Raw genomic sequence first — 24,997 nt, forward strand, 5'->3', positions numbered from 1 at the left:
AGTCTAAGTGACGTACAAATCAATTATACTCAATATTCTAAGTGACGTACAAATCAATGAAAAACATGTTTATTTTGAAAGAGCTGTCAAAAAGTACATATGTACAGAAAAGAACGTATGCTACACTTAATTCTTAGTGCTGTTGTGCTTTATAGATGTAAGGGCCATTGGTATAGTTGTCAAATTCCGTAAAAACATATTTCACAAGCGAAAAAATATACAATGATGGAAATTAAATTAATTTACAATGCTCCTAAAGTAAGTTTAAACATGCCTGCAACTGTAGGCGAAAGTTTGTAAACAAATACTTGTTCGTATTTCAAAACAAATATCAGTTGCACGTGTTTTGGTCTATTATTAGATGAAAGCAAAGCGAAACTAGCCGTTTTCCCCAGAATGCATCATATTAGGAGGACGTATCATTACTAATGCGCATGCGTAATATAGAAGATGGCGACCAAAACAGATGGACTTCTAGTTGCATTTTTGTTTATTTATTTTATACGTAAATGCCATCCCGCTGACGGGTTCCTCGACATAGAGGAGCTCAAAAGTGTGCATTATGGGTTGGATATTATCAGTGAACCAGTTGTTTCGACGCAAACGGTAATACATTCATAAATGTCTGCTTATTCTCATACTAGGCCTTACGGCCATCCGTAACGTTACCGTGATCAGCTGGTAAAACACACGTCCAATACACAGGTGCTCGGGTTCTGGAATATATGCGATATATAATCGCACCCACTAGATATCGCACCCCCTTATACTAATAAATCATATGAGGGGGTGCGATATCTAGTGGGTGCGATTATGTATAACATATATATTCCAGAACCCGAGCACCTGTGGCCCAATACATAGGTGCAGCACCGGTGCTCCATTTAAGCTAACCACACTTGCCTTTTATCATATTGTGAACATACTCTTACCTTCGCATGTTCTGATGAAAAAATTGTAGGTTACACGTACATGTTGATACAAGTGAAATAAAATATGCAAGGCCTAGTGTACATGTATCATAGAAAAAAAGGAAACAGAAATCTATAAGGTATTTAATGTTACACGGCCACACTTACTCTCTCTCATACAGACATTTATTGTGTATCTGAGTATGAAGTTTGACTGACAAAGAACATGTTTCAGAAAACCATTTGGCATTTAAATCTGTGATATAATATGAGCCTTTGTATATTGATTATCTTCAGGACACGGCTAGCTCCAGTAACAACATACAGGTCACCTCAAAATATGGGCAACACTACCGATGTAGTTTTCCTAACAGAATGGAAGCAGACAAGAAGAAAGAAGAAGAGGAAAAAGTTGCAATGGAAACAGGGATTCCTGAATTGTTAAAACCTTTAGAAACAGGACCATGTTTATTCAAAGTTAGTTCTTTGTAATAAAACATAAGTTATATGTTCTTAAGTGGGCTATTTAGTCAAACAACACCCTAAAAAATCTATTGGACACTGGAAATAAATACATCTCCTAATGAGAGTGTACATACAATGGCATGACCTGAAGACAACATCCAGTGTGGTAATTAGTTTTATCTTTTGGGAAAGCCGATGATAAACACATATAGCTACCATCAAAATAGCCCAACATCCGTGCCTTTCATTTAGAAGAAAACCCGTACCATGCTATCTACCGACAGCACAGTGATTCTGATTTCACACATCTATATAACAGACACGTAAACCCAAACAATAAATATGTCAAGAAGAGTTTAATTATGAAATTTGATATTATTACATGCATGGCAATTAAGTTCAATGCTTGCTTTTTCAGAACAAAGATTGGTGGAGTTATGAATTTTGTTATGGGAAATATATCCGACAGTTTCATATTGAAGGTATGTAAACATGTAATGATGTACACTGTACTCAAATGCAAGTAGTTAAATTTCAAAGCTGACAGCTGAATGCAATGCAGTGTTCCCATTCAGGTAGAAATGTGCGTGATTCACGCATTTTTAAAATAAATCAAGTACACATTTCGACTGCCTTATGTGACCTGCACGTGCAGGAATTTGTGTGTATGTAAATCATTATTGCACACTCGCCTGGCCTCGACGACCCAGACGGATACACACAAACAAAATGTCGGAGCAAACCATGCTGCAAGTATTTTTTTCAGTCTGCCCAAACTCTGATGCCACGGTAAAACAAATGAAAGCCTGGAAGAAACTGCACTCTGAAAACTTGCCAATGCAAAACAGAAAAATATTGAAAGATTTCAAACCGAATGGCATGAGGAATGCGATTAATATTGTTTGAGGCTAGATGATCAGTCAGAATACAGTTATCACAAAGAAATATTAAATCATCATCTTGTCGCTTAATAGAAGGTACAACAAATTAACAAACAAAGAGCACTGTTACGTCATCAGTGAATTGAAAAACACTAATTCGGTAAGTGAAATGAGAAATAAGTTAACGATCAACATAGGTGACATTTTACATATGCAGTCATCCTTGCAATGTTTTATTATCAATAGATATTATTTACAAAATATTGATCACAAAATGATAACCAATTCTGAATATGCTAATTCTCATTGTTTTTATTTTATTTATAGTTCATAAATAAAATCAGCAAAAATTGGAACCCCCAAAATACATACAAATGTACATGTACCCCTAAAATATGCTGGTGTCCCCCCATTTTGCAAACCCTGGGGGTAGCAAAACCCCAGATAGAAAAATGAGTGGGAACGCTGCAATGAATAGTAATACATTTACTTTTGTATGTTGTATTCAGTTTTCAATGTTTTAAAATCCACAAAACATTTCAATTTCAACCAGTGAAAAGGATTTAATGCACACACAGGTATGGTTATCATATGTATAAATTATTATTATGTATCATGTATTTAACTCTGTAATTTCTATTTCGGAATTAATAGTGATAGTTTCTGTTACAAACAAACTGTATGAAATGATAAATGCAGAATCAAATAATTAGTCAAAGAGTCAAGAAGCTTTATTAAACGTCGCATATACCTGTAACACAATAACATTAGCACTGTAGTGCTATTCTTGCGACAGAACATATATAAAATTTAACAAGTATCACAGTACTTGTGAATATATATATATATATATAAAATAACAAGACAACAATTGAAATTAGATATGCTAAAAATATACAGTAGAGCATATGAAATCAAAAGTAATTTAATAGTGAACACTTGAATGTCACACAAGTAATATAAAACACAAGTTAAGACTATCATGGTGTAATGTACATATATGCTAATGTAGCAAAGCGTAAAAATGTACAGGATAAACACTAATAAATTATGAATTAAAAAGAGACAATGATGTCATAGATTGACACAGAGCTATAATTATGATATTCATTTTAGAAAGTAATGATCTCTTAAACAATGGAGCTCAAGTCTAAAATAAATATCATATATATAATAAGTAGAGTACTGAAGTATATTAAAATAAATAACAAAAGCAACAGTGAAATTAAAGAGTTGTAGTAGAAAACATGTAGGTAGATTCCAAAGGGGGACAACTCACACTATATGGTGTGTGCAGATAGCACATGAGCAGACATTATTGTCCCAGGTGCGAAACAGCCCACGAAATGACTTATAGTTTTCAACTAATCAAAGTTCATTTGGTAGGCTGTTCCACACCTGGGAAGCAGCAAAACGGAAAGATCTCTTACCATATGTATGTGGTGGTGTTCACCTTTGGGATCTTTACCACGTTATCTTGTCTCAGATTGTAAAAAGAATCTTTCCTCTGAAAAAGATTTTGTAAAATTGATGGAGAAATATCATTTAAAATTTTACAAAATCTTGTTGAGAGGCAAGAAGTTTTTTACAATCTGAGACAAGATAACAGTATGTATTTGTTTTCATAACATAAAAAAAACATTACAGTAGAAATTAAAAAAAAAAAAAAAAAAACCTTTACGATTAGCCAATGAATTTATATTATAATTTTTTTTAGCAAAACAACAAAAACAAAATGAAAATTACGTTGGATTGAGGATATTCCATATGTTAATTTCATAATAGAATTTAAAAAAAATGTGTGATGAAAAATGTATACAAGAAATATGTGAGGTAAAATATGTTAATTTACTCAGATACAAATGAAAGTAAAACAGATCAGATGTTAATGACATTTAATTACCGTAACACTTACATTTTTCTATACTTCATTTTCAGATGGTAAGATAGTTGGTGAAGTAACATTCCTAGGATATTATGAATCTGAATTTGATTGGAACAACCAAACAGACCAGGTAGGTTATCTCTAAAGTTTGGTCTTATTTACACCTCTAAAAAATATTGCTCCTTTTTAGAAAAAGATTCTGTTATATAGAGTGAATTTTATATTTAATTTCAACCAAATATTTCATACAGAAATTCAAAATGCTTCTTGGAATACAACATATTTGATTTCCATGACATCCTAAATAATTCATTTATCAGGTGTCAGATTTGATTTTTGGTGTCTTGTTTTCCAGGGCAGACACTTCTTTCTTAATTGAAAATGTTGTGTCATGATATATTGCTGATAATGTGTTAAACATTTAAAAATAAATTCACTTGAATTATTATAAGTCTTACTTAACCATCAAATTTAGTTAATCTTCCTTTATTTGATCTTATCATGCATTAAAATTATAACGATGTTCCTATATGGTGTCAGTAATACATGTTAGTTGTCTTTTTTACAGGACAAAAGAGTGAAAAACTATAATAGATTAAATAGGTACCACAGTCAGCAATACATAAACGGCACACGTTGTGATCTGACTGGTCGTCCAAGGAAAACGGAGGTTAGGGTGAGTATACTCCCAGCCATCTATGAACGGTCTGATTTTATAAAATTTGAGATATTTCATTCTGCTAAATGATAATTTTTAGGCACTGGAGATGTAGATACTTAGTAACAATTATACCATGTTAGTATGGGCTCTATCTATAACCTAAAAACTTGCATTCAGGACAGTTATGATTGCGGATATGTTTACCGAATTCCTGATCAAGTTGCAATGTGTTGCAGTTAGTTTCTCAAATGGTGGGAATGTGTTAGGGTGGATAAATATTTGTGGCATGTGTGAGCAGTTACTATTACCACTGCAAAGACTTCATTGGTTTCCCAGCAATATGTCTTTGGGGAGTATTTAAGGTAATTATTAGTCTCCCAACGGTTCCCAGTGGGTGGGTGTGGTGGGGTGGGTGGGCTTTTGGTTTGCACTCCGTCCGTCCGTCCAAAAAGTTTGTCCAGGACAAATCTTCTATACGAATAATATCAATAAGGCCTCACTGTGAACTATGCTTTGACCTTTGCCCTTAACTTTTGAAAAAGTTTGTCCAGAGCATATCTTCTGTATTATTTCACCTGGAGTAAATAGATTTGTTGTACACTGACATCTTGGGATGGCAGAGTGCAGAGTGCAAGAATTTGGTCACTGTGACCTTTGACCTTTACTTTTGAAAAAGTTAATTTGTCCAGGCATATTTTGTACTATTTCACCTGGAGTAACAAGATCAGGTGTACAAGGACATCTTCGGATGGCAGAGTACAAGAAGTATGTATCAGGATATTTTCCTAACGTAGATACATCCAGACATAAATGTGCTGTTTGTTAAATATAGAAATCATTATACCGGTGGGGGACTAAGGATTGCCTTGCAATACTTTGTCTTGTTTATAGAAGAATTGATTACAGGATCATTCTGTGATGTTACAGTTTGTCTAAGAGAAGGATTAAGTAGGCAACTATTTTTCCTATGATGTTACAGTTTGTCTGTGAGGAGGGAGCTGGTGATACCATTTCCCGTATTGATGAGCCTGAGACATGTGTCTACATACTCAAAGTCCACACCACCAAGATCTGCCACCACCCTTACCTGAAACCTCCGACCAAAAATACTCCTGTTCCTATCACCTGTCAACCTCTTCTCTCAGAAATACAGTTCACAGAGTACAAACAGCAACAGCTTGGTAAAGTTTGAAAAATTAATAATATCACTTGTTTAACTCTTTTTTTGTTTATTTTATTGGGTTACAGATCTTACCTTTGTTTATGCCGTGTTAAAAATCTCAGGTATTTACAAAGGTGTATATGTTTTGCATGGATTTTGATGAAACTTTACACACATGTTATACCTCAAATGAGTTTGTGTCTCCCAGACTGCTGATACTATCCTTCAATATTTTCCAGAGTTATGGCCCTTGACTTCTGTAGACAGTATATTACATTACTGAAACGGCTAATTATCTCTGAAATGGTAGGTATTTTGTATACACGTATACATTGGAATGGTGTAGGTATTAATGAAAGCTACTCTTCTGACAAACTTCTGAGGTCATGGGTCAAAGGTCACAAATGAATTACGTTACTGAAATGGCTAAACATTTCGGAAACAGTAGGTATTTTGTATACACATAAACGTCAGAATATTGTAGGGATTAATGAAAGCTACTTCACTGACAAAGTTCTGTTGTCTTGGGGTCAAAAGTCAAAGGTCATGAATGAATTAAGTTACTAAAATGACTAAACATCTTGGAAACGGTAGGTATTTTTTAAACACATACGTATACATTGAAATTTTGTAGGAATATAATGCAATCTACTCAAAGGACAGCTTCTGAGGTCGTGGGGTCAGAGGTCAAAGGTCACAAATGAATTACATTACTGAAATGGCTAAATATCTCGGAAACAGTAGGTATTTTGTATACACATTCATTACAGTATCGCAGGCTATATTGTGACAAACTTTGTAGGTCATGAAGTCAAAGGTCGTAGGTCACAGATGCATTATGTTACTAAAATGGCTAATTATTGCAGAAATGGTAGGTTTTTTATATAGACATACCTTGGAGTAAATGTAGCATTGATGCAAGCTACATTGCGACAAAATTCTGAGGTCATTGAGTCAAAGTTCACCGTAGTGGTGTTTGTCTTTTTCATCGGTCTATCGGTACGACATCTGAGGTTAGACTTTTTCGTGACCCTTGATCTTTTATCCCCTACAGGGGCAGTAAGCAGCCAGAATGCTTATTAGTTAGTTAGCCCATAGGTGACAGTTCTAGTGTTCTTTGGCTCAATCATAAGTCTTTTGTACCACATCTTGACTTTACTTTAAGCTCTATTATTCTAACACTAGGAGTCAAACAATCATCTTCATATATGGATATATTTTATGGAGTACTACTTCACTGTATAAAAAATAGTTCTCTGTGACATATATTCTACCTAACATCTTTGATCTTTGTTGATGAACCAAGGAAAATGTATGTTAAAACATAAAACAAAATATGGATTGTTTTGGTAAAATCTTCATTTAATTATGACCAACACAAAACTTGTTATTAGGATGTTCTGCTCGTATTTTTAGCTCACCTGGTCCAAAGGACCATGGTGAGCTTATGCCATACCGCAGCGTCTGTCGTCCGTCCATCCATCTGTCCGTCAACTGTTCCTTTAAAACACTACTTGTCCTGAACGGCAGATTTTGATTAAATTTGGTCTTGAGCATCCTTCCGCCAAGGGGACTCAATTTATAATAAATGGAGTGTGTGCCCCCCCTGGGGGAAGAGGGGTTGGGCCCAATAGGGGAAATAGAGGTAAAACCTTTAAAACCCTTCTCCTACCGTAGGAATTAAGGGATTTTATCCTAATTTAGTCTGGAGCATCCTTGGGCCAAGGGGACTCAATTTTGTATAAATGTTGGGTCTGGTCCCCCAGGGGGCTGAGGGGCGGCGCCCAATAAGGGGAATATAGCAAATTCTTAAAAATCCTTTTTCTTCTGTAGGAATGAAAGGATTTGTTCCATATTTGGTGTGGAGCATCCTTGGGGGAAGGGGAACCAATTTTGTATAAACCGTGGGTCTGGCCCGCCAGGGGGCCGAGGGGTGGGGCTCAATAGGGGTAACATAGCAAAATATTCTTTAAAATCCTTCTTCTTCTGTAGGAATAAAAGGATTTGTTCCATTTTGGTGTGGAGCATCCTTGGGTGAAGGAGAACCAATTTTGTATAAACCGTGGGTGTAGCCCGCTAGGGGCCTGAGGGGCAGGCCCAATAGGGGAAAGATAGCAAATTATTCTTTAAAATCCTTCTTCTTCTGTTGGAATGAAAGGACTTGGTCCATATTTAGTGTGGAGCATCCTTGGGTAAAGGGGAACCAATTTTGTATAAACAGTGGGTCTTGCCCTCCAGGGGGCTGAGGGGCGGTGCCCAATAGGGGAAATATATCAAATTCTTTAATATCCTTCTTCTTCTGTAGGAATGAAGGATTTGTTTCATATTTTGTCTGAAGCATCCTTGGGTGAAGGGGAACCAATTTTGTATAAACCATGGGTCTGGCCTCCCAGGGGCCTGAGGGGCGGGGCTGAATAGGGGAAACATAGCAAATTATTCTTTAAAATCCTTCTTCTTCTGTAGGAATGAAAGGATTTGGTCCATATTTGGTGTGGAGCATCCTTGGGTAAAAAGGAACCAATTTTGGATAAACAGTGGGTGTGACCCCCTGGGACCAGAGGGGCGGGGCCCAATAGGGGAAATAGAAGTAAAACCTTTATAATTCTTCTACCATAGGGATTAAGGGATTTTATCTTAATTTAGTCTTGAGCATCCTTTGGCAAAAGGGACTCAATTTCGTATAAACAGCGAGTGTGGCAGAAGGGAGGGGCCCAATAGGGGACACATAGCAAATTCTTCAAATACCTTCTTCTGTACGAATGACAGGATTTTGTCCAAATTTGGCATGAAGCATCCTTGGGTGAAGGGGAACCAATTTTGTATAAATGGTCTGTCTAACACCCCTGGAGGCAGAGAGGTGGGGCCCAATAGGGGAAATAGAGGTAAAACCTTCAAAATCCTTCTTCTACCATAAGGATTCAGGGATTTTATCCTAATTAAGTCTGGAGCATCCTTGGGCCAATGGGACTCAATTTTGTATAAGCAGTGGGTGTGGTCTCCCAGGGGTTAGAAGGGCGGGGCCCAATAGGAGAAATAGAGGTAAAACCTTTAAAATCATTCTAGTCTGGAGCATCCTTGGGCCAAGGGGTCTCAATTTTTGTTATAATTGGTTGGTATGCCCCCCCCCCCCCCTACATAAGGGTGGGGCTCTGGATCTGTACTTACAGCACCTACCAAGGAGTGCTATACCTTTACTTCAAACCAATTATTTTAAACATATTCAGGTGAGCGATACAGGCCCTCTGGGCCTCTTGTTTAAATAACCATATTCATAATTAAGTTTTAGAATTTCATTCATTATAAATAGAACAACAAAGACTTAAAGAAGAGAGTGAAAGAAAGCTGAAAGAAAAGCAAGAACAAGAAAAACAAGCAAGATTGAAAAGGCAGAAACTTCAGCAGGAACAACAAGCAAAATTAAAGGAACAATCAGGTAAATTAGTGACTGATTTGAAGTGGAGTTGAGTTATATATCATATTCAGAATTGTCGCCTTTGTTTGTATACAGGCAATCGTGTTATTCTGTATCTATATAATTACCAACCTGAAGAAAACGTTTCGGAAGAAAGAAAAGAGTTATGGGCCTTGTTAAATTGACTGAATGAGGGATAAGATTTTTTGTTAGGATATTAATTTATCTTGCCTACTATAAAAGCATCATATTTTGTTTGGGATTTAATTTCGTTTATTTCATGGTTTTATAAAAACCATGAAATATAATCCCAACTAAATTTGAAGCACACACGTTATAAACTAAGCGAAAATATGAAATAAACTATTAATTTAGTTACAAATCCATGCTGTATTTACATGTACATTGAGACAAGATTCATGATAAACGGTGTAATTATCGTCACAGGCACAGAGGTAGTAAACACTGATAACTTTGTTACACAGTTATAATTGCATCACTCTTTCTATGTAAACTATAGAGCATGACGGATTTGACTGATACCCATCAGGTGAGTTTATCTCGCCCGGTCTTACATGTACCTGGCAATTAAGTCGTGCGGTGAAATCAACTTGTATAGAAACAATAACAAAAAAACCCACTAAATTTTCCCTTTTCAATAATAATCTAATATTATGTTCAAAGAAATTTCAAAGGAGACACGGGGAAATCAACTTCTAATGCAATAGAGAAACTATTGACTATTGCTTAAATTATTAAAAACACACGTCTTCCTTCTTGAGTAATATTTTTATTGAAATCGGCATGACTTTCTCACATGATGTGTCAAGGTAACCGTGATTATTTATGAAATTCATGCTCGTATTCTTATCAGAATTTGTGTTATAAAATGTTGGTAGGCCTAATTATTTCCATCCAGATAGCTATTAACTACCACACATGTTTGTTCAGACTAAATTATATGACCATCGAGCGATGGTCGATATATTGTTTTCCACTGACTGGGTTGTACGAGGTGTACAAAATTCACCTGGAGTGGACAGGTGATCAACTCGAGCGATGTATAGCTATCCGGACCTATTGTCTTATTGTCCAGGTGTCAAACAAATATAAATACAGGGTTTAAAATTGTTGATTCCACAAAATATAATCCCAACGAATTTGTCCCAAAACAAAAACAAAGAAATTTAACCCCACCGAAAATATATGCTTTTACAGTAAGTAAAGACAACAAAAATTGAAAGATTTTTTTTTTCTTTTTTTCTAGATAAATCATCCATACAAAAAATGTTAAAATCACCTGATATCTCCTGGAAAGATGAAGATTCTCAAAGGCATGTGTCAACAGTAACAGATCCAGAGGCTGAGCCAGAAGATACAAAGTTGGGGTCAAAAGATACACAGACAGGGTCAGATTCTGATGATGAGAATCTAGAAGAATTGATGGGATCATCACTTGGTAACAACAAACAGCTTGAGAAACTTCTCAGAAATTCTTTAAATGAAGCCATGAAAGAACACACAGAGGAAGGTAACTGCATGGTTTCTTTACAAACACCCTTTTGTTCCACTTTTGTTCCACTTTTGCCCCATTTCTCCATTGCAAGTTTGATATCTGTAACTGTTTGTGCAGAACAAGGCTTCTTTTGTTTGTTCTGTTTTTGGTTTACAAAGTTTTTTGCTTAATAAATAGCAATAGACCAAAGAATTAACTTGAATTTTTCTCCATTGTCCAAAATTGTATTATATTAGCTCACCGGGTCCGAAGAACCAAGGTGAGCTTATGCCATACCGTGGCGTCCGTCGTCCGTCCGTCAACAATTTCTTTAAACGACTTCTTCTTCTTAACCACTGATTGGAATTTAACTAAATTTGACTGGAAGGATCCCTAGGTGATGGGGATTCAAAATTGTACAAATGGTGGGGCTGACCCCCCAGGGGGCTGAGGGGCGGGGCCAAAAGCAGGCAATTTGGCTATATTGCCTAAGCGACTTCTTCTCTGGAACTAAGAGATGGATATCAACCATATTTAACTGGAAGCATCCCTAGGTGGTGTAGATTCAAAATTGTACAAATTTTGGGGCTGACCCCCCAGGCTAAGGCGGCCAAAATAAGTTTATCACTCGGAAATGGTTGAGATCCCAACCATATAACCATAACTATGGGTCATAACTTCGAAATGGTTAAGATCCCCACCCCAAAACTAAATATACAATTGTTGGGCATAAAGAGACAAATGCAGTCATGATATTAGAATTGATCCCAGGGTCTGCCCCACCTTTGCAGACTTAATAAAATTAATNATAAAGAGACAAATGCAGTCATGATATTAGAATTGATCCCAGGGTCTAAATTAACCCCTGGGTCATAACTTAAAAACGGTTGAGGTCCCCACCCCAAAACTATCTATACAAATGCTGGACAAAAAGAGAAGAATGCAGTCATGATTTTAGAATTGATCCTGGATTGGCCTTGGGGTCTGGCATATTTTCTTGGATCTCATTTGGAGAATATTTTGCCATGATTGCTTAGATATCCAGGTGAGCGATACAGGCTCTCTGGGCCTCTTGTATTAACAAAAAATGTATATCTGAATTATCCCTGTTCTATGTAGAAATATGCACTGCCAACTAGAGATCGTTAGTGGATTAGTTTTACTTGCATTGAATCGCTCAATCGTAAGCTGCCAATTGGTTCATGAACTGGAAAAATATTAATATATTTTATTTTCTATGTCATCCAAAACTCCCACCACCTTATAAATATTTGTCCTGTGATGTAGAAAAGGGGCGTGGATTGTGCTGGTTGTCATGATATGTGCTGTGTTTGACAGAGGGGGATGCCAGTCTGAAGATGAAGCCTCATAGTGTGAAGGTTGTACATACCATGGACGAACTAAAGGAGGCAGTGCAGAAAGCTCAGGGGGATGCTGAGGCCTACCTGCAATCTCACAAGGAAGAGGAGGAGGAAGGAGAGATAGGCACGAGTACTGGAGCAGAATTAGAGGATGATTCTCTTCAAGACAAAATGTAAGAAAGCTCACGCATGCAGCATAGTAAAAGTGTATGATCTCTATATTGAAACAAAAAAATAATTAATAAAAGAAAAAAATAATGTTATTTAATAAGATGCATAACAATTTGTGTAGAAAAAAAACTAATTTTAACCACAAGGCATTTGTTTTATTTAGTCCTTCAACCACCGTGAACATACCACAGTATAGTGTCTGGTGTCAATCTTATTACACATGCACATTCATTTTCACTGAATGTGCATGTAAATGAAAAATAAATATCTTAAAAATTGAGTGTTTTAGATGGAAATGGTGTAAAAGACACATTATTTCTTTTTCTTCTTTAGGTTTAAGCTGAAGAAACTGGGTGGTGTGCCACATGAGGAATTTGATGAAGATTTTGATGAAACGGAATTGGACATGATAAAAGAATTTAACAAAGGTAAAGATGGTAGCGATTATTGTCAATTTCCTTCATAGTTCAGAGCCGAGGTACAATGTCCTCCAAATTTCAGGGCCAGGGTACAATCGTATTTTAAGTTCAGGGCCAAGGTACAATCGTATTTTAAGTTCAGAGTTGCTGTACGCAACTTTATCATGTAGGTAGTAATAATTGTTGTAAGAAAAAATCTTGTCCAGGGTATGTTGAACATCTGATAAAGATATCCAGGTATTATTTTTTGGTCCCTTTGAATCCTACTGTAGAACAATATAGGAGCATGCTAATTTATTGGTTTGTATGTGTCCGCCTTTTCCTTTGTCCAACACAGATCCTATGGTAACATTTGATCAGAATGGGTTAGAAATTGTACAGAAAGAATGGGCGACAGGACCCTAGTGATATCCTGCAGCACCAGCTAAAATGTGACAAATATGGACAAACCTGTAGTATTTATTTGTAATTTTTATACGCCTGTCAAATTTGACGGGAGTATTTTGGTATTGCATTGTCCGGCCGTCCGGCCGTCCGGCCGTCCGGCGTAAACTTTTGTTTGTCCGGTAATCTCCTCCTACATTTTTCGACCGATCTCTTTGAAACCTGGTATACATTATAATCATGATATGAAGTTGTGTCTCCTTCAAAAGAATTTTGATTCAACAATTTTTCCAAAGGTTATTGCCCTTTGTTCATTTCAGTATTTGATTTTTTGTCCGGAGATTGCAACCTGCATTTTTTTAAAGATTTCTTTGAAACTTAGTAGGCTAAATAATCATGATATGTTGTTGTGTTTCCTTGAAAAGAATTTTGATTCAATGATTTTTGCAAAAGTTATTGCCCTTTGTTCATTTCAGTATTTGATTTTTTTATCCGGTGATTTTCTCCTACATTTTTATAGCATGTCAGCTAACCACTCTTTGAATGATGCAGATCTTATTTCAATGTAAGAAAGTATATAACACTATATGGCATTCGACGGGCGTATATTGTTTCACCCCACGGTACTCTTGTTATAAATGTACAAACCTTTGGTATTTATTAATGGGTGAACATGAAGTATTTAGAATGGACAACCTTGTAATATTTATGAATGAACCAACCTGTAGTATTTAAAAATATAAACTTTATTTATTTTACAACAATTAAATTTATTTCAACTTATATTATATTAATCACTCTTGTTGGCCCGGATGTTAGCGCTTTGGGGGTCTTAGTGTGGGAGTAAACCGGAGTACCCGGAGAAAACCCACGTGGTCGGGCAGGTGACCTCAACCTTTTCACGTCCAATCGGGGAATCGAACCCTTGGTGAAAGGCAACTGCGCTATCCACTGGACCACCCGACCACCTGACCACCTGTAGTATTAATTTAGAATAGACAAACCTGTAGTATTTAGAATAGACAAACCTGTAGTATTTATGAATAGATATACAAACCTGTGATATTTAGAATAGACAAACCTGTAGTATTTATGAATAGACAAACTTGAAATTATTTATGAATAGATAAACCTGTAGTATTTATGAATAGACAAACCTGTAATATTTATGAATGGACAAACATGTAGTATTTAGAATAGACAAACCTGTGGTATTTATGAATGGACAAATTAAACCTGTGGGTTTTTTTAATGGACAAAACTGTAATATTTATGAATGTCATTTCCTTTTCAGATTTAGAAGAAATGGATACATTGAAGCTATCACAGTATAAAGAATTCTTTAGAAAAAATAAAAAACGATTTCTGTCTGTGAAGAAGAGAATCCAAGAAAGCATGATGCAAGAATTTGATAATATCATCAGTGAGGTAAGAGGATCACGCATAAATTCAGCTTTGTGTATGAATTGATTTATGTACAAGTAAATCAACGATGGATTAAAACTGATTCCAGGGTTTCAGATGGATATTATTGAAACCATGCTATTGCTACATATCCTCACTGATCCTGTTAAATGCAGTATACTGACTGGTAAGGAATTTTAGTGTTTAGGATGACATAATGCCTTGAACTACTTGTAGACAAGAAGTCATATCTAAGGTTACATATGTATGTGACCAAAGCAACATGTTGACAGGAGGTCATATCTGAGGTTACATATGTATGTGACCATCATGTAGACAGGAAGTCATATCTAAGGTTACATATGTATGTGACCAACATGTAGACAGGAAGTCATAATAAGGTTACATATGTATGTGACCAACATGTAGACAGGAAGTCATATCTAAGGTTACATATGTATGGGACCTGTCATTTAAGGACGTGTCTCCATGTGTGTAGTGTATGCGTGCTTGCGTGTGTGTATGCAGGAGACAGGGTATGTTGGTATGCTTGCCTCTTTGCGATTGTACGGATCTGATGCCGACTTTATAGTGCTATCTCTAAAAACCATACCGAAGGCACCCAGCACAGCATTCTGCCTGGTCAAATTATACTGAGGACGGGTGAACCAGTTGTTGCCATTACCCCAAATGATGAACGTTATGCATGGAATAACAACTACCATGTTTAAGGACTTTGGTATGTCCCAGCCTGGGGACAGAACCCATTGCCTTCCTCACACGGCGAATGCTCAACATTAAGGCCAAAAGTGAAGTGTTGCCAAGCAAGGCACTAGGAAATAAAAAGTAGTAAGAAGTAGAAAGAAAGATTAAGATCCCATATACATGTATTGCAATGGGTGCAGCAGATTTATTTTGGTCGCTTTTGTGTCCCCAAATAGAGGACATCAAAGCAAATTCCCAATTCTGCTGGGGATTCCCGCATTAGTCGCCTCCTACGATACACATGCAGTGAGTAACAGCAGGTGTATTCTTTTCCCGATCCCCCACCTGCAGGGGTGTTCTAGAAAGGGAAGTTCACCTGAGTTTTAAATGTTTAACCTACTGGAGGACCATTCTTCATTTGACCATAGCTATTGCCGGGATCTGAAACTCCGAACAAACAAAACTTAACAGAGAGGTTTATCTTTATAGACAGTGTTTGACCTACTGGTAAAAAGGGTGGAATAATCTAGTTTGTTAGTTTAACTAACTTAGTAGACAGAAGGGTTTAACCGAGGTTGTGGAATGGAATGGACCTATTTGTAGACCGTGAGGTTTACCTGAGGTTGTATTTTTACTTGCTTGTTTATGTTGGCCATGTACTTGTAAATTGTAAATAGAATTTAAATCTGATGTTGTGTATTATATTTATTCACAGGCAGGGGAAGAGCTTGGGATGACAGATGAGGAACTTAATACAGATGTAGATAGATCAGAAACATTTTCACATATGTCAAAAATTCACAATAAATTACTGGATAAATTGGATAAAACGGAAAAAGGTGAGTGAATTTTAAATATTAATTGATAAATTGACCTGTATTAAACCATAGGTTGTGAAAGTACTGGTAGAAAAGACTAAAACATTTGATCTTCTATGTAGTTGTCAGCATAGATACACGTCTTCTTGGCAGTACCCAGTATAACTTCAATATATCACACTTTTTGGATTGCCAAACTATGTACTGCCATTAATTATATCAAAACATTTTTCTCCACATTTTCTCCTCTTTGTAATGCCAAACTCCATATTAATTATGCCATTATGTTTTAAGAATAGTGGTACAAATACCCATTTGTGGGCCCTCAATAGCACTGCCTCACTAGATCACAGAATTTATCTGTAGGTGACATGCTTTTGTCATCAACTTTACAGGTGACTGGACCAAGGGGTCACTTTGCTAGTATGTAAACTAGTATGTATGCCTGAAAGATTTACACATTACCAGGTAATACAATTCCCTAAAATATTAACTGACCCAGACATTTGGTTAACATTGATGTGGATCTCAGCGATCTGTTGCAACAGATCAAAGATGAGCTTGCTCTAGTTGTATAGTCCAGAGTTCCATTTGTCCAGTGACATGGATAGGTATTTCTTACCAACTGAAGTAATATCAAAGGATGATATTACTGAGGCTGAAAAATTCTGACAATGCTGATTGTGACAAATAGCAGAACATTGAATTGAAACAGAACTTGAGCATTATATTCAAACTGACTGTAATGCATGATCTATTTAAATATTGATGTAGTGTACATGTCCATTTAAATTAATTGTCGTATAAACTGTTACTAATGTGTAATAAGAGTGGCCAATATATACTGTATGCTGGGAAATGTTTGTCGCAGTTTCACTTTCGCCTTTTTCACCTTCCGTCATGAGGGCAAATTTATCACAACTGAATATTAGTTCACAGTATACTGTGTCTGGCAATCACATGTAAAGGGCGCAACTAATTACACGGGCTCATATGGATTTTACTGGTGAAGGGCGAAAGTTTCCAGGTAAACTGTATACTGTCTTGGTGGTGTTATTGAAAGTGTACAGATATATGTCCTTACAAACATCTATCACCTGTCATTTAACAAGGACACCTAAATGTACCGCCAAACTCATACTGTGGAGTTTTTCTTGGACAAAATATGGTGGTATATATCCTGGTTACACTGTACACATGTCTTGTGTGTCTAACCTTGCAGTAGAATTCATTTTATATGTCCTATGTAGTTATTGTACTTGGTTGTGTATTATTACGTCTTTTTCAAGCATAAATATAATATTTTGAATGTTGTCATTTTCAGATATAAGGAAAGTAGATAAAGAAATAAGCATGTTGAAAGAAAAATCTTATAATTCTGACGAAGATGTAGATGAAACGGAGGATGAGAGTGATGATGAAGATGAAAATTTAGTGTCTGGAGATTTAAAAAATAAAGTAAAAGGTATGATTATTTATTTTCATGTGTTGCTTATGTAAGGAATGCCAAGTGTATTTATATACATTGAAAGAGCTTATATTACCGATAGTTTCCATTTTATGGTATAACTATAGCCTAAGGAGAACATTCAGTCTTGCTTATCATGCTAATGACATTAAAATCAATCACAAAACTAATTGTTCATGTACATATGCATATGGTCTTTTATTAAGTTAATGTCTGACCATGGGTGTACCGTACCATTGATATGTCAATATAACCCAAATTATACCATAAAGGAAAAAATCTATTTTTTTTCATATTTTAGGTTATGAAATTGAAAAAAACAGTTTGAATTTACATTTAATGTAAATCTTCATTTATTCCTAATTATAGGACCTGTAAAATCTCAAGATGATAGAGTCAAAATAAGAGTGACAAAAGTATCGAAGTCAGATTATGGATCACTACAAGCCAAACAAACAGCTGAAACAGAGAAACTAGAGAAGGAAGTGAAAGAGGGACTTAAAGAGGCAGGTCTGGACCTTGGAGGTGAGGTTATGTTTCTGGTTATACATGTATAAAGAAGTCATGTCATTCTAGGTTAAGTGTCACATTTTCTGGTCATGACAAAAATGGGTCTGGACCTTGGAGGTAACATTGTATCTCATTATATTATGTTGGTTGCTGCTTCCCTGTGATTGGCCGAAACCGGGCTAAGAACTTTTTTTTTTTTTTTACAAAATACAATGTTTACCTGCAAGTCCTGAACACCAGTGCAAGAAGTCAACAAAACACTTAATTTACTTTAACTAAAAAGAGCAGTTTTCCATGTTAAATACTGCTTGGATCATAAAGTGGTTAAAAAATGTCAGACTGAAACACAAAGACATCCAATTATCAGGAGGAATCAATTACAAGATCGGAAGTGTAGCAGATGATTCTCTCCAACAGCTCTTAACTGACTCAAATATGCAATGGACACTAAATTGACCTTAAAGTTTGCAGGATAACATTGTGAAGCTTTGTTAAAAAGCTGTGAATTATAAAAAAACATTTATCCGTGTTAAGTGTCACTTAACAAAAGAATGTTAACCTAAAAATATGGGAATTGGATCATTCAGATCATAATAACAGGTAAGTTTTGCCAATATGAAGAAGCATTATAATGCATGTTTCTTGCAAGTGATAGCTTATGATGTAACCTGGACAATAGAGGTAATGTTATATATCCTGGTCAATGAAGGTCTTAGTATTACATGTAGCAGTGTCAAAATTAGTTCCAAATTTTCCTTTTGTATAAACCTCATGACATTTCCCCCAGTTTTACTTTTAAATTTCATTAGATATTTAACTTTGTGATTTTTTTCCCTCCCAACAGGTGGGAAGATCCAGGTGAAAATAATAACAGCTGGCTACCAGGGTGATGAGGATAGTGTACATGTACTCTCTGATGAAGAGTCCAAAAGTTTTAAAAACATGATTGTCTCCATTCTGGTATGTGTTTCAAATGTTTTTTTTTCTTTTATAGTACACATTGGTACAATTATTACACAAGCACACTAGTATAATTTGTCACATATAGTTATGGTAGATTCACTCTTGAGGGTAGAATTGCCATACCCCCCATTCCTTCATAATGATTGTTCTTTTTTCCATTGTGCAATTACCTGGCATTGTTGTGAAAAGTTACATTGACATTGCCGACAGTAATTTTTCCAGATACTGTACATATAAACCAAGAACATATATCAAAAGTTAATACCAAAAGTAAATTTTAAAATTCAGCCTGTGTTTCACAGCTTGTTATTGTAATAATTGTTTTTGCTCCCTGTAGCAATTTCAGTTTATTGTGTTTTGGTGGTAAATATTATTGTGCTGATCAAAATGAATATTTAAGAATGCTTGCACATATATACATGTGTATATCACATTGTCATGCTTCAAAACATCTGATGACACGATAATGAGCATTTCCAATTCAAAGGATTATTTTGAAATCCACTTCATGATTTGAATTCAGAAAATGTATTTCCTAAACTTGAGTTCCCGCAATAATTCATGAATGTGGAAGTTTGTAGGTCATGTGACAAACTGACACCGTTATGTTGTTTCCACAGGAAGGGGACAGTGAGGCTGCTAGAGAGGAGCAGCAACACAACGCAATGGAGCAAAACTATAATTTTGTTTGGGAAAAGAATAAGAAAAAAGAAGACACTCTTCCACCTTAATTGTTATTCTGGTTAGGGTGATTTCTTTCACATAAACATTGAGGTTCATTCTTTCAAATGTCAAAACTTCACAGCAACTTAAGAAAACAGATATTGATATGATGATAAACAGTTTTTCGTAATATACAAAATTCAGTAGGTGTAATTTCCGGATTGTGATATTTTAGTAAGATGGTAATTTAAAGTGGGCTTTCCATGACCTTACTCTCTGTGGACACCATCTTCAAATGATCTTATAGCTGTTGTTAGGATGTGAAACCATAAAAGAAAATACTACATACCTCTCAAAACATTTCTTCCATTAAGATAAGACAATAATATTATAAAACAATTTATATGTCGTGACCTCACCAGAAAAAAACATAATTTTGGGTTACAATACAATAACAGGAGCATGTTGCTAACTGAAGAGCTGCTTATTGTTTTGGGGGATTCAAATCAAAGATTCTTTTTCCTTTGGGGAATTTTGATAAAAACGCAAATGATAAAATGACATTTTTGTAATGTTTGTAGATGATGAAAAATGTTTGAAATTTTAGTGAACAAAATTGATCAATATATTAATCTGGGTAATACATCTATATGTAAATAGTTTAATAGGAAAATAAATAGCACCGTTACATTTGATCACAAGAACACAGATTTTTTTTCAGGATTTTATGATGAATGTAAAGCTGTATTAAGTAAAGATTTTAAATTGTTTTTACTTAAACATGTCATTAAACTAAATCAATAATTTAGTGGAGATTGTAGTGGTCATCAGTGGAGATTGTAGTGGTCTTCAGTGGAGATTGTAGTTTTCTTCAGTCTGTAATGGTCTTCAGTGGATACTGAAGTGGTCTTCAGTGGAGTTTGTAGTTTTCTTCAGTCTGTAATGGTCTTCATTGGATATTGCAGTGGTCTTCAGTGGAGTTTGTAGTTTTCTTCAGTCTGTAATGGTCTTCAGTGGAGACAGTAGTGGTCTTCAGTGAAGATTGTAGTGGACTTCAGTGGAGATTGTAGTGGTCATCAGTGGAGACTGTAGTGGTCTTCAGTTGAGACAGTCGTGGTCTTCAGTGGTGTTTGTAGTTTTCTTCAGTCTGTAATGGTCTTCAGTGGAGACAGTAGTGGTCTTCAGTGGAGACAGTAGTGGTCTTCAGTGAAGATTGTAGTGGACTTCAGTGGAGATTGTAGTGGTCATCAGTGGAGACTGTAGTGGTCTTCAGTTGAGACAGTCGTGGTCTTCAGTGGAGATTGTAGTGGTCTTCAGTCTGTAATGGTCTTCAGTGGAGACTGCAGTTTTCTCTAAAGTGTTTTAAGCAAATGTAGTAGGACGAGGAATAGAGATAAAGATAGTGCTGTCACTGGGGCTTGGCGTTCCAAATTTGATGTGGTAACGAAAACAAAAAAGTCCGTTAGTTTTTAAAAACGAAATGATTGACTGAATTTTTCCAGCAAATCTATATCTACAATGTTATTTTGATACCAGTGAAAAGGATCAGGTATAAGGTAATTCAGCCAAGAATTTTATGACATTCTAGTCTAAAGTTTCATCAGCATTTTCACCGACTTTTGGCGGAAGTCACTCTAGAGATTTGATAAATTGTTTGTAATGAAACTAAATTGGGAGTAGGTTTTTTTTGTTCACTAATTAATTTTAAATCGACATGTATGAAATTTCTTTAACTTTGTATAAAATATGCTTGTGTAACATGGAATTGCTCGTTATTAACATTCCTTTTTTTCATTAAGTTTGCCTGAATGATCTCCCTTAACCACGATAAACAGTTGATATCGTATTTGTTATTTAAGATTAAAAAAATGATGTCAAACTCTTAATGAACGCAAGTGTAGATCTGAATTTTCGAAAATAGATTACCTTTGATTTACCACTTAACATTTTCTCCATTGTAGTGGATGTCAAGGAAATTTGTGCATAAATTGTTTTACTATTTTTACATGTAGGTTTGTATTTTTATATGGTTTTATTCGATGTATGTAAAAGATGATTCATAGTATGTGTGAGATACGGACACTTAAGTAACAGTACGCAGATCTATAGGGAGCAAATTGAATGCTTTGGTTTTCAGATGCTGATATTGGATAACAGTTGTTTGAAAGTTTAGCTGTCATTACAATGATTTAAAAAAAAATTATATAATCGTTTTCAAGTTGAGGTGCAAAAAGACAAAACCGAGTTCCAGACTAAGCGCTTTTGTCCTACCACACATACTTCTTGTGCATTACAAGACTTTTATTTTTGGTCATGATAATTGTTACCATACGCGTATGCTAGTACCGGTATTCATCGCGGTAACTCCATCTATGAAATCCAAGGGTTCCGTTCTTGGTATACGTGAACACACGTTCTCAGAAAATTACTCAAACTTAGTCAGAATCATCTTTGGTGAATGAGAGTATTACTTTGTAAAATTGGGATTCCTGCCCCCTCCCAGGGTCTAGGGCGGGGCCCCAAAGGGAACATTTACCAATATTTTCAAATTCTTATCCTTTGATGACATGACAAGTATTGTATTTCACTTAGTTTACATGCTGATTTCCACATCACATCTAAACAATAAAATAAAGCTACCAGTACCTATGATATAACTCAGGTGACTGCTGAGGCCCTTGGGCCTCTTGTTTTAAGGAGATGGTGAATGATGTGGCAACAACAGTTGGTGTATGTTTGTTTGTTACACAGGTGTTGTATAAATAAAAGATAATTTATTGTTTTTTATCTAGTCATAAGTAATCATAATTTAATATGTTTTTACAATAATTATGTAGTTACAGTAATCAGGAGTAAATTTTGTTTCCTTGATTACATAAATAAAAAAAATTATGTGCTACACAGATAAACAGTTTAGAATTGATGATATTTCAATTAAATTGGTATTTTTGTACTGGACGAGTGACACATTAATACATGAGCTGAAGAGATGTGTTACTGTGGTTGAATTGGAATGCTTATGTGTACAAACGTAATATAAATAAAAAGAATCTTACTATGAATTTATATGTCGGTCAAACTCGTCATTTACCTTTTGTTACTTATTCTAGTGTTCCTAGTTAATTGACTGATACGTAGAATTAAGTAATATAGGTAACAGTACTGAAAAGTGGGATTGTGAACTGGAACTGTAATTTATCAGCAATACTGCGAGAGTGCATTTGTCAGATAATTCATTTTGTAGCTACATATTTGTTAAACAAATGTTTGTCTTGTTTGCACTGTTTACTATATGTAGATATATATTTGCAGGGGCTATTAAAGAATTTTGAAAATAACTAAGTCTTTGTTTTTATATTACATGAAAAGGCTAATATTTAGAGATTTTATATGCTTCATATTATCCTCCAGAATTTGAAATTTAAGATAAATGAGACCTATCTTTTCCAACTCATTTCTTAACGTTTACCATTAGTAGGACAACAATAAAAACTATATGCGGACGCAAAGACCTACCAAGGGTAGAGTAGTTTCCAAAAGTTCCCCGAGTTGTCGAAATGACTTCAATTTCACATTCCTCAATAATGATATGCCAGCCGTCCTAGCTAGCTGATGGAGTGACATTCCACACTGCACTATTTTAGTGTTGACCAAAATTACAGGCTTTTTTACTTTATTTAAGATCATTGGCGACAAAAAAACCACCCAAAAACCCAATTAATTCGATGTCGGAAGCTGTTACGGTTGCAACGTTTGGTGCAGGAAATGGCCCATCCTTCGGGTGACCTCACATAGTTTCCTTTTGTTTCTATGTCTCCGCAATGTCTGGTATCGTCTTATTGAATTTGAGTTAAGATTATGTCTATATGTGTTGAGGCTGGTGCATTTTGTTACGAGAGGAAGATTCGAAAATATACCAAAATATACTACATTTGTGTTCCAATTTAAATGTCGTACACATGAGATAATTCTCTTTGCTCTGGCATCTCCTCCTACATTTGTATGTATTCATTGTTGTCTATTTATATGAACTTAATTGTCCCCAATGTTTGTACGTGTTCATGCAGTTTCTTGTGCCTTTATTGTACTTCAGATAGGAGGTGAACTCTAAAAAGCTTCTAGGATTTCAATCTCCTTCAATTCAGTATCACTATTTGGCATATATAGCTAATAGTGATTGTGTAACCATATGTGGAATTGTTAGTCTATAGTATTGTAGAAAAATATTGAACTCTGCATGCATATCAAAACTTAATTCTTCTAATATGCATTCTCTTTACTTAGATCTTACAAATTGTTTTACGTTCATGTACTAGGTATTATTTTACCTCGTATTTCCTTTTGGCTAAATTAGGAAAATGCAGCTACTCAATCTTCAGACTTTTTTGAATATGGTCGAATTTAGTACGTTATCAATATATGAGTTAACTAAAGTCTAGATGTACACTGATTCTAGAGCCTTAACACTGTTTTGAAAGTAGTAGGTATTCTTTAACACTCCTGCCACCATAGACATATACGGAAATCAGATTACACATATATATTGTAATATGGTTAGCGTATACGTATACCGCTTTCAGAGTAACAACATATCCTTATACCTATGGGGATTACAGAATATGATTTTAATCGAATTGTTGTATACGGTTAGTGTGTATATCGAGTTGTATGTCACCACCAACATGTATCAAATTGATACCGGCTGTCCAGCTATTACTTACCTTTGCAAAAACTCCTAAATCTATACTGTCGTTTTGAACAATACCACTATGGACTTTCTTGGATGGAATAAGTTACATTGTTTACAGGTCTATCCATCGACTTTCGGTCTACTTCTTAAAATACGATTATTATTGTCACCCTGGTAAAATACTAGCCGCTCCTACCGACTCGGCTAGGGAGAACTTCTCTTTATCTTATTCGGTAGAGTGTAAGACTAGTAAGCAAGTGGTCATTGGTTTGACTCCTAGCAAAGGCATTGCACAAATAATGACCTCTGTTACATTATGATACTGCCAGGTTAGTGCTCACAGTGTATGACATACTGCATTGCAATATTCTATGTATATCACCGGTGTTTCCCTACACAGATAGAGAACGTTTTTCGTTTATTATTTTTCATCATGATTGTTTAGTATTTATTGGGAATTTTGTCGTTGTTATCTGAAGCACTTTTAACAAACAACAAAATAGAATGAATTGTAATCAAAAGTATAAAACCTCAATATAAGAATGAATATCGTTATATAAGAATGAATA

General features: G+C 35.4%; 1 protein-coding gene across 1 annotated transcript; it reads left to right on the forward strand.

Moving 5' to 3' along the window:
- Positions 1–442: 442 nt before the first annotated feature.
- On the forward strand, positions 443–20,762 carry LOC110462044 (protein OS-9-like). Its single transcript, XM_021515819.1, has 16 exons — positions 443–606; positions 1,209–1,388; positions 1,795–1,858; positions 4,196–4,272; positions 4,711–4,818; positions 5,783–5,984; positions 9,273–9,398; positions 10,645–10,908; positions 12,211–12,406; positions 12,738–12,832; positions 14,502–14,635; positions 16,032–16,155; positions 17,459–17,599; positions 17,972–18,127; positions 18,957–19,072; positions 19,696–20,762. Exons 1-16 carry the CDS (start codon positions 451–453, stop codon positions 19,804–19,806), a joined length of 2,250 nt encoding a protein of 749 aa, XP_021371494.1. The 5' UTR covers positions 443–450; the 3' UTR covers positions 19,807–20,762.
- The last annotated feature ends 4,235 nt before the right edge of the window (positions 20,763–24,997 follow it).

Source organism: Mizuhopecten yessoensis, unplaced genomic scaffold (assembly GCF_002113885.1).
Source record: "Mizuhopecten yessoensis strain PY_sf001 unplaced genomic scaffold, ASM211388v2 scaffold10737, whole genome shotgun sequence".
Classification (NCBI taxonomy): Eukaryota; Metazoa; Mollusca; class Bivalvia; order Pectinida; family Pectinidae; genus Mizuhopecten; species Mizuhopecten yessoensis.